Source organism: Pleurodeles waltl, chromosome 10 (assembly GCF_031143425.1).
Source record: "Pleurodeles waltl isolate 20211129_DDA chromosome 10, aPleWal1.hap1.20221129, whole genome shotgun sequence".
Lineage (NCBI taxonomy): Eukaryota > Metazoa > Chordata > Amphibia > Caudata > Salamandridae > Pleurodeles > Pleurodeles waltl.
Genome location: NC_090449.1, coordinates 144192523 through 144207461, shown reverse-complemented (window position 1 = coordinate 144207461; position 14939 = coordinate 144192523). Strand labels below are relative to the sequence as shown.

General features: G+C 42.5%; 1 protein-coding gene across 2 annotated transcripts in view; it reads left to right on the top strand.

The window, feature by feature from the left end:
* The window catches only part of PDAP1 (PDGFA associated protein 1), a 47580-nt gene that overhangs the window by 17177 nt on the left and 15464 nt on the right, over positions 1-14939 (top strand). For both annotated transcript variants that reach the window (XM_069210023.1, XM_069210024.1), the window contains exons 2-3: positions 1820-1911; positions 9536-9643. In XM_069210023.1, the coding sequence (XP_069066124.1) occupies positions 1820-1911; positions 9536-9643 (200 nt within the window). The remainder of the gene's footprint in view (positions 1-1819; positions 1912-9535; positions 9644-14939) is intronic.

Sequence of the window (14939 nt, the reverse complement as noted above, 5' to 3'; positions counted from 1 at the left end):
ACGGATAGAACCCAAGAAATACCCCCCCCCCCCCTCACAAGCTTATTGGACTACTAGTTGTTCTGCCATATCAGAAAAGGAAAGTGTTGACAAATTATAGCTTTTATTCTCAGCAAAAATACAAAGATAATGTGAATAACCTGAGGTTTAAAAGAATGATGTGCATGTGGCTTGAACCTCGGTGCATGTAACGATCTAGTTGGCAATATGAAATGGACACTTAATGTAACAAATAAAAACTAGAAGCCTTCGAAGACCGATCTAACTCAAACACATAGTTGACAAATATGGAGTACACGGTTCTGTCTGGAAGCCAGGATGAAGACCTAGATCTACCAAGAACGTTTTAGGAGACCCAAAAATCACCTGTTGCTATGAACTTTCAGTGCTTGCATAGTCTGAAGGCTACAGTTCCTAATACAAATAGAAAACCATCAATAAAAACATGTCATCTTGTACTTCTACCCCAATGCATCACACAGCTTGTGAGCCAGTAGCAAATTGTGCTTCTTGCATAATGGGCTTATCTCTTTCACCTCCCAACTGAATGTCTCAGTTCTTATCTCCTTCTGTGATACAATCGTACACCTTCTATACTTGTTCCTAATGAGCTCTTCCTGACAGACTCATTCTGAGCCTGTACAAGCATACCCGAAGTTAGTGCAAATGTTGTCTAACAACACTACTGACAAGTAACACTGTGTGCAAGAACAACCAAACAGTAGTATACTGCATGCCTTTTATTGCCTTCAATGAGGGATGCAGAATTATAGGCAAAGATTCACACATAACTAAAGACAGGGCCACTGGAATTATGAGATTGTGGGGCCGCTGCGATTTTTGCATAGTTGTAGCTTTGTAGCATATGCCACGTAATCAACCATCTACCTGCAAAATTTGCTGATTTTAACCCCCAAAATATTGTTTCTAGCTGATACAGTTCCAAAGTTACTAAAAAAAAAACAGTGGGAAAAAAAACAGCGACACGTGTTGCTGTGCAGTTGAAGGCCCTTTACAAATGTTGGCTGGTAGCCTTTCTGTAGCTTTTTGCTATATTGAGGTGTTGAACTAGTACTAATGAGGTGCAGTTAATGCTCAAACAGGGTTAACAAGTTTCAAAATGACAAAATATAGCAGTAATAATATCACAATGTGCTGCATAATTTTCCTTTTCTTTTCTTACTTAATCCAGCCGCATAATTTGACCTCCCCTATCGCATAATTCCAGTGGCCCTGACTAAAGCAGTTCAAGCGCTCCCCCACTGTCTCCTCTCCCCAACCTTTAAATTGGGGTTTTCTGCACTGCGCAGGTGTCATGGTATCTGAACATGATACCAAAGACAGAAGTTGTCCCATGGCAAGCAGCAGTCGAAAGTTTCACCTTTATGGTGTGATGTTGTGGGGTGTTTTTTGGGGAGGGGTGTGCACTGGCTCCACAGTATCTAGGAAGAATACAACCAGCACCTAAACTGTAATGGAGGAAAGGATGTGTTCTAGTGGCAGAACTGATAAATTGGGGACACTAGGTTTTAATCCCAACTATGGGATTCGACTGTAATACGTAATTGTGGTTTTCTGGATATATTTAAGATTCCTGTGCTTAGAAAATGTTATGTGAAATGTCATGCCTTGTGAAATGTCTATGATATGTAATTTGAAAGTGTGAACGTCCTCTATTGGAAGAGTCTTATCTCTTCTTTGAGCACTTCTATCAACCGATCTAGCTAGGTTTGTCCTGTAGAAATACTAATGAACAATAAATCGAGCACAAGGAATGAAATAATATATTTAAATGGAAACGTTTTGTGTTTACTTACAGGAAGAAAAGGCGGCCACAAGGGCCGAGCACGGCAGTATACCAGCCCTGAAGAGATCGATGCACAGCTTTTGGCAGAGAAGGAAAAGGCGAGGGTATGTGATAGACACAGAGTCTTTCTCTAATACAACCAAAGTTTCGTTTTCCTTTGGTTGTATCATTCTAACTTTAACGCACTTCACTGCTTTCCTTAAAGGCCAGCTATACAGGTGCTGTAAGGCCTCTGTTTTTGATTCCATGTCCCTTTTTATAATTTCTTACGTGCTGATAATCTATGCAATCTGAGCTATGGCTGTCGCAATGATCGAACCAAAAGGGGAAATCCATCTTTGAGAATGTTGTCAAAGTTACGTTAGTGTGCATTGAAAGAGCTCAGGGTGGCATAAAATGCATCAAAGAATTACAATTGAGGGGGCTGTTGGTGAATTTGGTTAGTTTGTTCGTGTAGAATTGTTTTTAGTTGTTTAAGGATTAAAGCTTTGATGGGGCATTTAACTGTATTTATAAGTGCCGCCAAGATGCAAACGGCAGTTGCTTACTACCTTGTCTGTTCCATTGACAGTTACCATCAGCATGCATCTGGGTATAATTGCCCATACAGAACAGTGTACAAGGGAAGATGACCTAGGCGAAGCCGGTTACACTATTACTCTTTATTTACCCCCAAGGCTGCAATGAGATGAGAAAACCCACAACTGGAACCATATTTGTGCTGGGGTTTTTCCACGTTATCATATAGTTTTAAATGAACCCTTTTAGTGGTGTGGATGGATTGCCAGGGTTGAAGGATTTCTTAGTTCTGACATGGTTATGAAAGCAGGTAAGAAGCTGCATTTTTTTTTTTCTTAATGAAAATGATACCCTCCTAGTGCCAGAATGGCAAGCAGTTTATTGGTTGACCATAATGAACTGAACGGTTTGGTGAAATCCCTATACCAATTACAGGGCATTTGCTTGTCCACATTTTGGCACTGGAGAACATTGAGGCATAAAACTCTCAATGCCATTATGCCCTTATCCCTCTACTCCTTGGTTGAATGACTATAACAAAGGGTTACATTGTAATTGAGAACCTCAAAGGAGACGATGGAGATCCGGGGAGCACCCCTCTGCACCCTGTAACAGTCTGATGTTCTGTGCCCTGTTCGGACCCTTGCTGAAGGCTTAGCATATAACGCATATACCAGAATTACTCATTTCAGAGTCCTCCCTCCTTCCAGATGTCTCAACACTGCAAACACAAACATCAAATTAAATGTGTTAAATGATTTTCCAAATCTATTGAGACACCTCGGGGCAAGTGCACTCAACTCAAGAAGTCCCCTGAAGTTGGGTGATGTGCTCCTCCCTGGTACAAACCCACTTTGGTTTCTTCAGCTATGGTATCATGTGGAGGATTTGATAAACTTGGCCTTCCTCGGGATCGTTCGTTGAAATGTACATTTATTGTAAAGTAGCTGGTCATTGTTCTTGAGAATGTGATTATGTATATTGGACCCCAGTAATTTTTATATAGGTGTTCTTTTCTTGTTTCTTTATAATATTGAACGACGTAACACGTTTTGTTCTACACATTTATTTATATATAAAAGATAATCACAAGTGGTATTGTGATGATATAATGATGATCTGGTTTCCCAAAGTAAAAAAGAAATAGTTTATTGAAGATCTGAAGGTTAATCCTAAAATCTGATTGACTACAAGATTACTATCAATCAAGCTACCTGTATCTGGGCCACAAAGTGCTGAGCCCTCCCCCCCTCACTGCTCGACACCCCCATGGCCCTGCCCTATTGCCAAAAAAAACTCGTAATAAACAAAGTTTATCGTTTTTGATAGAAGGTTTGCAGCTGCCGCTGCTTGCGAGGGAGGTGCTACTCTGCCATAGTGGAGGAGCCACCCCTGCTGATTTCATTGTACATCTCAGATTAACACAGACCTCGATATATTGCACCTCTAGTGACTATCTCTGTCCTATATTAAAGATAGTGGTGAATTCTTAAGAGAAACCTGATGGTATACTCCTCTCCTAGTAATTATGAACGTTACCAGGTTGTACACGTATATCTTTCATCTACTAGGACTAAATCACTGGGAAGATGGCCTACTGAGTGGCAAGCCTTCAATTTTATTTCTGTGTTAGGCTCCTGGATTTTATTTCAGACAGCTACATATTCAAAGCAATCTGATTTTGGGCCACGAAGTCTCAAGTGAAAAGGAACAGTCTACTTCACATCTTGACAGGAGGCAAGCATGCTTTCACTTGGAGTCCAATCAAGCCTCCTGTCTCTGGGCCACAGAGTGATCGTGGCTTCCCTCGACGTTTGACAGCACAGCATTCATTTCTTTGCCTGGCTTAATTTGCCTTAACATCAGAACCAGGCGTATCCCTAACCACCTGCTCACCTTCAACACCACAATTTACAGCGGACTCCTGCTCTTTGGACTCCAGGTCAGAGCGCACTGATCCTGACCTGTTTATTCAGATGACCAGGAGCACGGAAACAGGCCTCCATTCCTTGCTAGCCCCTGGAACCCAAGAGTGATGAAATGCAAGTCTTCAGTTTTAGGTCTGGCCTTAGACAAGTCCTTTTGATTTTAATAAAAATATTAGGAGGGGCTTTCTAACCGTCCTCCAGAGCGTTGTTGCTTTCATTTTTCTACCACCCATGACAGCATGGTGTGATGTATCAGCCCAATTAAGGTATTTTCTGATCTCACTATATGTGTCTGTATTTGCCTCTTTCCCTAGGATCAGATCCGTCCAAAAAGTAGTTTCATATGTAATTGTATGTTACGTTCTAGGCAGGATCTTCTTAATTCAGAAAGAACATTCCTACCATCACATCGAGAAATGGGGGGGTGAGAGAGGAGTATGGAGGTCTAAGATTATACATATAAAAAGTACAGGATTGAAGTTACTGCTGAAACCTGCACTTCCTTCTTTTAATGTGGAGTCTAATTTGAACCACATTTTCTAGAAAGCTATTGACTATTGGTAGGTGTTGGGAAAAGGTCTGAAGTTAGATGAGCAAGGTTGAAGGGACCCTTGGGAGGGGCTTTCTTCAATCCCTAACAAGGACTTCTGTTTTCATAAGATGGATTTTCAGCAAGTAGGCATCAATCCATTCTTTACCATTTAAAAATAAAATAAAAAAAAATCACCAATTTCCACGAAAATAGCGAAGTTGATGTAATATTTTAGCCATGTATTGTCATCATAAGTAGGCAACTGTATTCCACACCTTCTAATAAAGTGATGGAATGACTTTGAAAAAGGTTGGGGCAGATATGCTCGACCATTGTGAAATGTCAGTAGTGCTAGAGTAGAGAACTGTCCTAAGACCACTTTTTGTGACCCCGCGGACGGTTTAGATCTTCGGTTGTGGTGGGATTCTGTTCCTCTTTGAAGTACAAGTACTGTTGGGCCTCGTGACTTTTTCTGAAAATGTAGCTACAGCAGGTAGAAGTGACTAAAACTGCAAATTATCAAGATTTGACTTTTTAAACAGAGGCTTGATAAGCCTTTCTAGGGCTCAATTTAAATGGCTTGAATTTTTGTGAAGAATATATATAAAGTGGGTTGCTGGAGCCAAACGAAATAATGAACCAAAGTACAAAACCTTTGTAGGCGAATCCAAAGTAAAATTGTCAGATTTGCTGTGAATATCCCATATCGTAGCAGGTCTGTGTGACTAAAAATGGATTGTCACATAAGAGCAATCAGGTTGGGATATTCACAGCAAATCTGACAATTTTCCTTTGGATTCGCCTACGAAGGTTTTGCACTTTGGTTCATTATTTCGTTTTGGCTCCAGCAACCCACTTGGGGCAAAATGAAAAAATTGCAGGACTACCACAACCAGCATGCACTGTTACTCACTTGAGGCCCACTGGGGCGGACTGGTATTTAAAGAGACTAATCAGGTGCCTGTAATTAGACAAGCTGAAGCCATGCCGGTCTTTTGAGAAAGAAAGAAATGCCTGGAACATTTCCAGCACTGGCTGCACCTACGAGGGTGAATCACTTTTTTATATTTTTCTCTGCTGAAGAAAGGATTGACCTAGAAACACGTGTCCAGAGATGATTTTATCACCTAAGGCCTGGAATAATGAAACTGCTTAAAGAATTCACTGTGAGTTGCTGGCTTTGCTTTTTCTTCCCGTTTATGTAACCTGTTGGGAGTGCGCTTTCACATGAGGACAACTTCGTTTTTGATAATTAACCGGCCTGTCCAGCCAGGAAAGCAGCACCACTGCACATTGTAGCAGGTCTGTGTGACTAAAAATGGATTGTCACATAAGAGCAATCCGGTTGGGATATTCACAGCAAATCTGACAATTTTCCTTTGGATTCGCCTACGAAGGTTTTGCACTTTGGTTCATTATTTTGTTTTGGCTCCAGCAACCCACTTGGGGCAAAATGAAAAAATTGCAGGACTACCACAACCAGCATGCACTGTTACTCACTTGAGAGGCCCACTGGGGCGGACTGGTATTCAAAGAGACTAATCAGGTGCCTGTAATTAGACAAGCTGAAGCCATGCCGGTCTTTTCAGAAAGAAAGAAATGCCTGGAACACTTCCAGCACTGGCTGCACCTACGAGGGTGAAACACTTTTATATTTTTCTCTGCTGAAGAAAGGATTGACCTAGAAACATGTGTCCAGAGATGATTTTATCACCTAAGGCCTGGAATAATGAAACTGCTTAAAGAATTCACTGTGAGTTGCTGGCTTTGCTTTTTCTTCCCGTTTATATAACCTGTTGGGAGTGCGCTTTCACATGAGGACAACTTCGTTTTTTATATATATATATATATATATATATATTTTTTTTTTTAGTGGGTGACAATCAAAAAAAAGGACAGTTTACTTGGTTACTGGTTTGAATCTCTGTAACCGTGGCTTTAAAGAATGTAGCATGGTTATTGTACTACTTATTGAATGGGGTGTATTGTGGTGAATCAGAGTGTTTATATACTCTTGTCAGGTTTTAGTTATGTTTATTGTCCCCTATCAATATGACTGGAGTAGTATTCTATACGTGATGTAAATATGGCTGATGTTTGCCATTTTAGGTGCAGGATCCTTGTGGTGCTCAGTCTGTTTGGTTGATCTAATGGCTTTCTAAATTCCAGTAGGAATAAAAATAAACTGAGAAGTTGCCTTATCTCTTTCTTTATACTGTCCCTTTAAGTACTATACATTCTTAAGCCTTGAAAGATATTTTCTCAGTACCTGTGGTTGAATATCCCAAAGGTTTGTTGGATGCCACTTCCACAGACATGACAAGTTGACGTTCAGGCTCATCAGATTGTTAGATGTCTCAATTTGCCAATAGGCTTTGTTTGTTCCTTTCTGGGAGCAGCAGTGTTTTCATTTTCAAATTCTGTTCTACGACGGTCCATATTGGTGTGCATAAAGACCTATATCCAGAAAACGTTTGAGGAAGACTACTTACTGTTAGGTTATAAAGTACTATTTTTATATATGCCAAAAGTAACTAGAATTAGCAAGTACTTTGCATGTACTGCCTCTGTGTATATCTAAAATAGTGTGTTGTATTCTCAACTTTTGAATGAATTGGTTTGTCTGCATATAACCAGACCTCTTAAAGTAGCTGCACTTCGTGCTCAGTTAAACTAATCAGTCCTAGTGTTTAAATTGGCTCTTTGGGGCTTAAGCAGTTGCTTCCAAATTAAGTACAATGTAACCAGTTCACCCTCTCCTATATTTTAACAAACATTTTAAAAGTCCGAAATCCAGCTAGTTAGAAAGGGGTGGACATGTATTGAGGTTATCTCTTCAGTTTTCTGGAGTTTATCGATCATCGCCCTGTATTTCCTTCAGATTCATAACCATTCTCACCTCGCCAGTGCAGTTTTTCCAGATTGAATTATCTCCATCCTCTGCCCTAACTCGTTTGGAACGTTTGTGAGCATCTTGTTATCATAACCAGGTGTCATTCCCCTTCCGTTGGTCTTCTTACCATGTTTGGTCCGTTTCTTCAGTTCAGATGCTTGCGATATCGCAGTGTGGCACCGATTTAAATCACAGGGCACAAGCCCCCCCCCCCAAAAAAAGGAAGTAGTTTGGGACTACCAAATTAGGCAGCATGCAGATGTCATCACGGTAGGTGACATGGCACGTGGCGTTAAAGGAAGTGACATCACAGGAAGTGGCATCACAACTCATGACTGTACGGGAAGTAACATCATAAGAAGTGACCGATCTAAAGACTACACACGTTTAACAGGTTTATCGTGAGTACATTTGAGGCCATTTCAAGTATACATAACAAACACTCCTGATTTAGACAGAAGACTCGTGTTTCTGTGACTTACACGTAACACTGCATTGCCTTTTGTCAGTGCATAGCTTCTTTTACCCAAGGACTGAATAATCTCCATCATACAAATATGAGAGTCAACTCTGCCACAAAAATTGGCAACAAGGAGAAGAGGGACAGTACATCTGTTCTGCTTAATTGGTTACAAAGTTGGAATTTTAAAATATCTTATGGGGTTAATGCACCAGCTGCAGAGATTTTTAGGCTTTCAGTAAATCTGAGAGAATTGTGATACTAGTAGGGTAACTTTGGTGGTTAACACATTTCCCGGAAAGATCTCTGTTTTGTCTAGTGCCCCTTTTCACTCAAAGGTAGCATTGAGGGTTAATGTTTCTCTTGCAAAGCACATCATGTGACATGCAGGAGACAGTTTTTTTTTTTTTAAAGGTAAATAGGTAAGTGGGTTACTGATTTTAAGACAGATACTTTTGTTACTCGCAGTTCATAAATTGTAAGCCTTGTAATATAACGCAGTGAGCTATGAAGGACTATGTGATTCCTACACCTTGTAACCCTCACGGTCTTAAGTAAAATACATTGAACGTTGATGTTCAAACTTGTGACTGTCCATGTAAAGAGTAAGTTTGATTTAATGCGCTCTGACACCCTACATTTTGATCATTAGCGCTAGAACAGGGAAAAAAACACCAAATATAGGTATTTATATTTTTTGTGTAAGTACTGGGACAGACCAACACACTTGACATTCTTACAGTGCATGCATATCTGTCATATATACAGACTGAACTAAGTCAAAGGTGTGCCTCTCTTGTACTTGTGAAGTGCTAACAAGTTGTGAGCCTTTGTTTCCCCTCCATTATGTTTACATCTAGATGTTAGGCTCCAGATAGGTGCGAGGCAGGATACTCCAACACAAGGAGGCCTGACGGGCCCCTCAAATTTGGCCTTTGTCATTGGCCCAGCTAAAACTTCAATTATGAAAGCCCCTTTGCTGCCTGCATGTTATTGCTCAGATTGAAAGCAGACAGCAAGCAGGTGCTGCTGAAGGTGGCCTGGTGTCTAAAAATTACACCGGGGCACATTCAGCATTATTACAGTAGGGCCCAACTTTTTCTTGGCAGGGTGGACGATGTCCACCCTGTGAAAATAGTGGGTGGGCACAGTCCACCTGTGTGTATCCCCGACTTGTGGCTGATCAGACACTGTTAGAATTTCTTTGGGCCTCTATGCTGCCCTTTACTACTGCTTCCAAACCCCTCCTCCCCTCGGTTTTAGTGTTTTTTTCTTTTCTTTTCTTTATCACTGCGGACTAAAGTATGTCTGTGGACTGGTCTGTCTGAGCTTGCTTTTTTTTTTTTTTTTTAAATATATGTACATACGACTTTACTAACCTGTGCTTACTCCACAGGAAGCAGCGCTCCTTGCTGAAAATGGTGGTGAGTTAGCAGCAGGTGATCCATTAAAAGAGAAAAAAGACTCCGATGATAGTGATGATGAAGATGATGAAGATTACCAGGTAGCAGTCACTACTTTTAAGAATAAGTTAATCTTTGTGTGTTAAACTTTTATACATTAAGAAACTTTTGGTTGTTTTCACTGTAAATATTGCTGCTTTAGAAAGTGCTTTAGAGTTCCATTTTATGTCGATCTATTCAATATTCTCCTTTTATCTCTGTGTATTAAAATGAGGGAAAAAAAGTTTACCACAGATTTAGACAAAAATATTAATGCCGTTTTTAAGTAAACTAGTTGATATGCTGTCTTAGGGATTTTATGCGTAATGTGACAAGACCTTTATGCTGCATTTCTTTTTTTTTTTATTCAACTAATTTTAGATTTGTGGCCATTTTGCATGGTACATTTTTGCCAGAACAAGAGTTTTATTTTTTTTTATAATAAAAATTCAAATGTTCAAGCAGACTAATGGAATAACCATAGCTATTTTAGCAAGAGAGTGCAGGTTACTTGGTGTTCATAATTCAGTATATTCATTTTGTATAGTACCAAAAGTTGTTTAAAAAAAAAAAATCTATATATATACACCTACCTACAGGTCGATAGTATGGTGTGGCTTAAGCATACACTATGGGACATGAATCATAGGACTGTGATACTTTTTAGAATTGGAGTATGTTGCAAGTTGAGTGCCTCTGGCCAAGACTGGAATTGTGTACTAATTTGTCTGTCCTAGGTTAAATAACTTAGTCAAAAACGATGTGGGACTGGAAATCTGGAGTTTTGTTGTAAAATTTGCAGGTAACTGGAGAAGTAGTAAAGGTGTTGGAAAGAGGAAGAAAATAAAAGATTTTCAGGGACTATGATGACGAGTCTGTAGATATGACCCTATTTATCTAATGATGTAAATTCTTGTGCCTAAAGGAAGTTAAGATTGGCTATAGGATCTCCGGGAGCGCGACCAGGGGTAGGTGACTCCATCTGACGTCAGGACTTTACAAAGTGTGTCATAAGCCTGGCTATTGGTCTGCGTGATCCCATGAAGCCCTGTCCCGATTCTGGAGGGGTGACCGTTAAGAACAGAAAGTTCGGAGCAGGTTTTGACTTTCGTAAGTGACTGATGATACTTTTTTGACTGTCAGTTATAGTTTGTAAGAGTCCACTTAATCTAAAGTTGGAGAAGCTTAGAAAAACATTAGGTCCTGAAGAAGCGTCATAGGATCCTTGTGGACCACAGAGACGCAAAATATGTCGACCCTAATTGAAGGTGGGTCGGGTAGTTCCTGACCGCCTCCCTTTCTTTTTCCACATTCAGTATTAAAGAGTGGTTGAGCATTATCTCTACCTCCTCTTTGGATATATTTTTAATCTTGGCCATCACCCCATACAGATAAATAAAAATAGCATTTAGTAGGGGCCCTGAGCAAATTTTAGTGCTTGATCTCTTCTCCCCTATTTTTTCCTCACTCACTTGTGGGGCACTAGCTGCATCATCGATAAAAGATCTCCGGCAGAGAGCCCCCATACGGGGGGTGCCCGTCAGACATTGCAGCGCCGGTCTGACGAGGAGCCCGTCCAATGATGAAGCATGACACCCATTAAGGTGTGTGAGGACTCTTGCTCCTAATAATTAGGACTCCCTAGTATTCACCCTGTCTTTTCTTTCTATCCTTGGAACAGTGTATTTCATTATAAAATATAGAAAATGAATAGCCGATGTCCAAGCAGATAATTTAATTCAGCAGCAAAATAGGTCCTTAGCAATTTGTGCATAAGCCCAAAATATGGTGCAGAATTGACAGTTTTGATGACTTTGCAGCACAATTGCTGTGCATTTTACTATTTGGTGACTTGTAGTACCAGATGGGCTGACTGTTACCTTCCAGGACAGCACTTTGGCCAAGTCTTTCTCTCATCTGCATTTGGTTGTCCACATGCAAATAAGGGGATATATGTTTAAGCTGGTGCAAGTCTTATTCTGCAGCACTGAATGCATCTAGGGAAGTACACCTGTCTCAAGCAATCAATATCAATCAGTCAATAAAATCTTTATTTTGGCGAATTAAGACCATACAAGATACGATCTGTACACTATAAACCGTTAAAAACAATAATAAATGCAGAACACTTGTAATAAAAACTGAATCGTCAGCCCCAATAGAATTTAAAATTTCCAAAGCACTCCACAGTATTATAATTTGATCAGACAATATGAAGCCCAACTTGGTTTAAACAGGTAAGAGTGCACAGTGCAGATAATATTTAAAGTGCACTATGAAAATAAGAACTCACTAAATTCATATTACGAAAAAATAATTTTAAAACTATGATGGTTACCCCTCCATTGTTCTCGTTTGTACTGCGGCCTTTAAAAATGAGCACATACTAAAACAAATATCCAGTGTATTCAATAATTGCAAATGATGCAAAGCCTCTCTACACCTATGATGCCCCAATGAACTTAACACACTTTTGAGAAAGTCAACGTACACTTTACAAAAAAACATGTAACAGTGACTGTGTAGAGGTCCCATCATAACTGCAAACCAGGGGAGGGGCTCCCAAAAAGTCTAATTGTCACCCTTGGCTGAGGAGCAGCCACACTATGCCAGCCCTAAAATGAAACAGAAGTGACTGCTCCCAGTCAGTTACTTCCAGAGAGAGCTATGGAGCGGGGTCTGAAATGGCAGGAAATCTTTAGAAAGTCTGCCCTGTAATTTTCGTCAATTCTGATTTTTAGCCTCTCCTCACAGGTTTCCCTGTATACGCTCTTTACTCTGTACTTATCACCTTTCTTGATTTCCACAGACTTCTAGAATAGATCAAGTTGTCCTGAAATTCGTGTGTTCAAGGAACTATAAAAATGTTGGTGATCAGGTGACCCCCAAAATCCATTGGGAACCCATCGGGACCTGGCACCTTGCCACCTGTCCTCTGTTTATTGCCAGTTCAGCTTCTGACAGGAGCACCAAGACTGGTGATGCGTTAATTAACCTCCTGCGCATGTGAATAACCAGTTCTGCATTACCACAAGATGATAAATTGCAGAGAAATGCTCCTCCCAGTCAGAACCTAAGCTATTGCATTGAAGCAGGGAGCTTTCAGAAGTACTCTTAGCTTGAATTCTGTTAACTACATCCGAGCATGATTTACTATTGCCACCCCCTGCGGCGGTTTCCAGCCTTTACTATTTTTTCAGGGCAGACTTGTATGCCTGACGGGCAGCGTTTACCTCTAGCACTATTGTAAGGAAATGCCTCCTTGGCATGGTTACCCCCTGACTTTTTGCCTTTGCTGATGCTATGTTTTGAATTGAAAGTGTGCTGAGGCCTGCTAACCAGGCCCCAGCACCAGTGTTCTTTCCCTAACCTGTACTTTTATATCCACAATTGGCACACCCTGGCATCCAGATAAGTCCCTTGTAAATGGTACCCCTGGTACCAAGGGCCCTGATGCCAAGGAAGGTCTCTAAGGGCTGCAGCATAACTTATGCCACCCTGGAGACCCCTCACTCAGCACAGACACACTGCTTGCCAGCTTGTGTGTGCTGGTGAGAACAAAACGAGTAAGTCGACATGGCACTCCCCTCAGGGTGCCATGCCAGCCTCTCACTGCCTATGCAGTTATAGATAAGTCACCCCTCTAGCAGGCCTTACAGCCCTAAGGCAGGGTGCACTATACCATAGGTGAGGGCACCAGTGTATGAGCACTGTGCCCCTACAGTGTCTAAGCAAAACATTAGACATTGTAAGTGCAGGGTAGCCATAAGAGTATATGGTCTGGGAGTCTGTTTTACACGAACTCCACAGCACCATAATGGCTACACTGAAAACTGGGAAGTTTGGTATCAAACTTCTCAGCACAATAAATGCACACTGATACCAGTGTACATTTTATTGTAAAATACACCCCAGAGGGCACCTTAGAGGTGCCCCCTGAAACCTTAACCGACTATCTGTGTAGGCTGACTGGTTCCAGCAGCCTGCCACAACCGAGACATGTTGCTGGCCCCATGGGGAGAGTGCCTTTGTCACTCTGAGGCCAGTAACAAAGCCTGCACTGGGTGGAGATGCTAACACCTCCCCCAGGCAGGAGCTGTAACACCTGGCGGTGAGCCTCAAGGCTCACCCCCTTTGTTCCAGCACCACAGGGCACTCCAGCTAGTGGAGTTGCCCGCCCCCTCCGGCCACGGCCCCACTTTTGGCGGCAAGGCCGGGGGAAATAATGAGAATAACAAGGAGGAGTCACTGGCCAGTCAGGACTTGCAGATGGAGGATTCCCCCAATAGGGATAGGAATGTGACCCCCTCCCCTTGGGAGGAGGCACAAAGAGGGTGTACCCACCCCCAGGGCTAGTAGCCATTGGCTACTAACCCCCCAGACCTAAACACGCCCTTAAATTCAGTATTTAAGGGCTTCCCTGAACCTAAGAATTTAGATTCCTGAAACTACAAGAAGAAGAGGACTGCTGAGCTGAAAAACCCCTGCAGAGGAAGATCAGAAGACACCAACTGCTTTGGCCCCTGTCTTACCGGCCTGTCTCCTGCCTTCCAAAGAAACCTGCTCCAGCGACGCTTTCCAAAGGACCAGCGACCTCTGAATCCTCAGAGGACTGCCCTGCTTCAAGAAAGACAAGAAACTCCAGAGGACAGCGGCACTGCTCCAAAAGAACTGCAACTTTGTTTCAAAGGAGCAGATTTAAAGACCCCTGCAACTCCCCGCAAGAAGCGTGAGACTTGCAACCCGGCGACCCCGACTCGACTGGTGGAGAACCAACACCTCAGGGAGGACCCTCCGGCGACTCCGAGTCCGTGAGTAACCAAAGTTGTCCCCCCTGAGCCCCCATAGCGACGCCTGCAGAGGGAATCCCGAGGCTCCCCCTGACAGCGACTGCCTGAACCTAAAGTCCTGACGGCTGAAAAAGACCCTGCACCCGCAGCCCCCAGCACCTGAAGGAACGGAACTTCTGTGCAGGAGTGACCCCCAGGAGGCCCTCTCCCGTGCCCAGGTGGTGGCTACCCCGAGGAGCCCCCCCCTTGCCTGCCTGCACCGCTGAAGAGATCCCTTGGTCTCTCATTGAAAACCCGATGCGTGTTTGCACACTGCACCCGGCCGCCCCCGCGCTGCTGAGGGTGTACTTTTTGTGCTGACTTGTGTCCCCTCCCCGGTGCCCTACAAAACCCCCCTGGTCTGCCCTCCGAAGACGCGGGTACTTACCTGCTGGCAGACCGGAACCGGGGCACCCCCTTCTCTCCATTGAAGCCTGTGTGTTTTGGGCACCTCTTTGACCTCTGCACCTGACCGGCCCTGAGCTGCTGGTGTGGTAACTTTGGGGTTGCTCTGAACCCCCAACGGTGG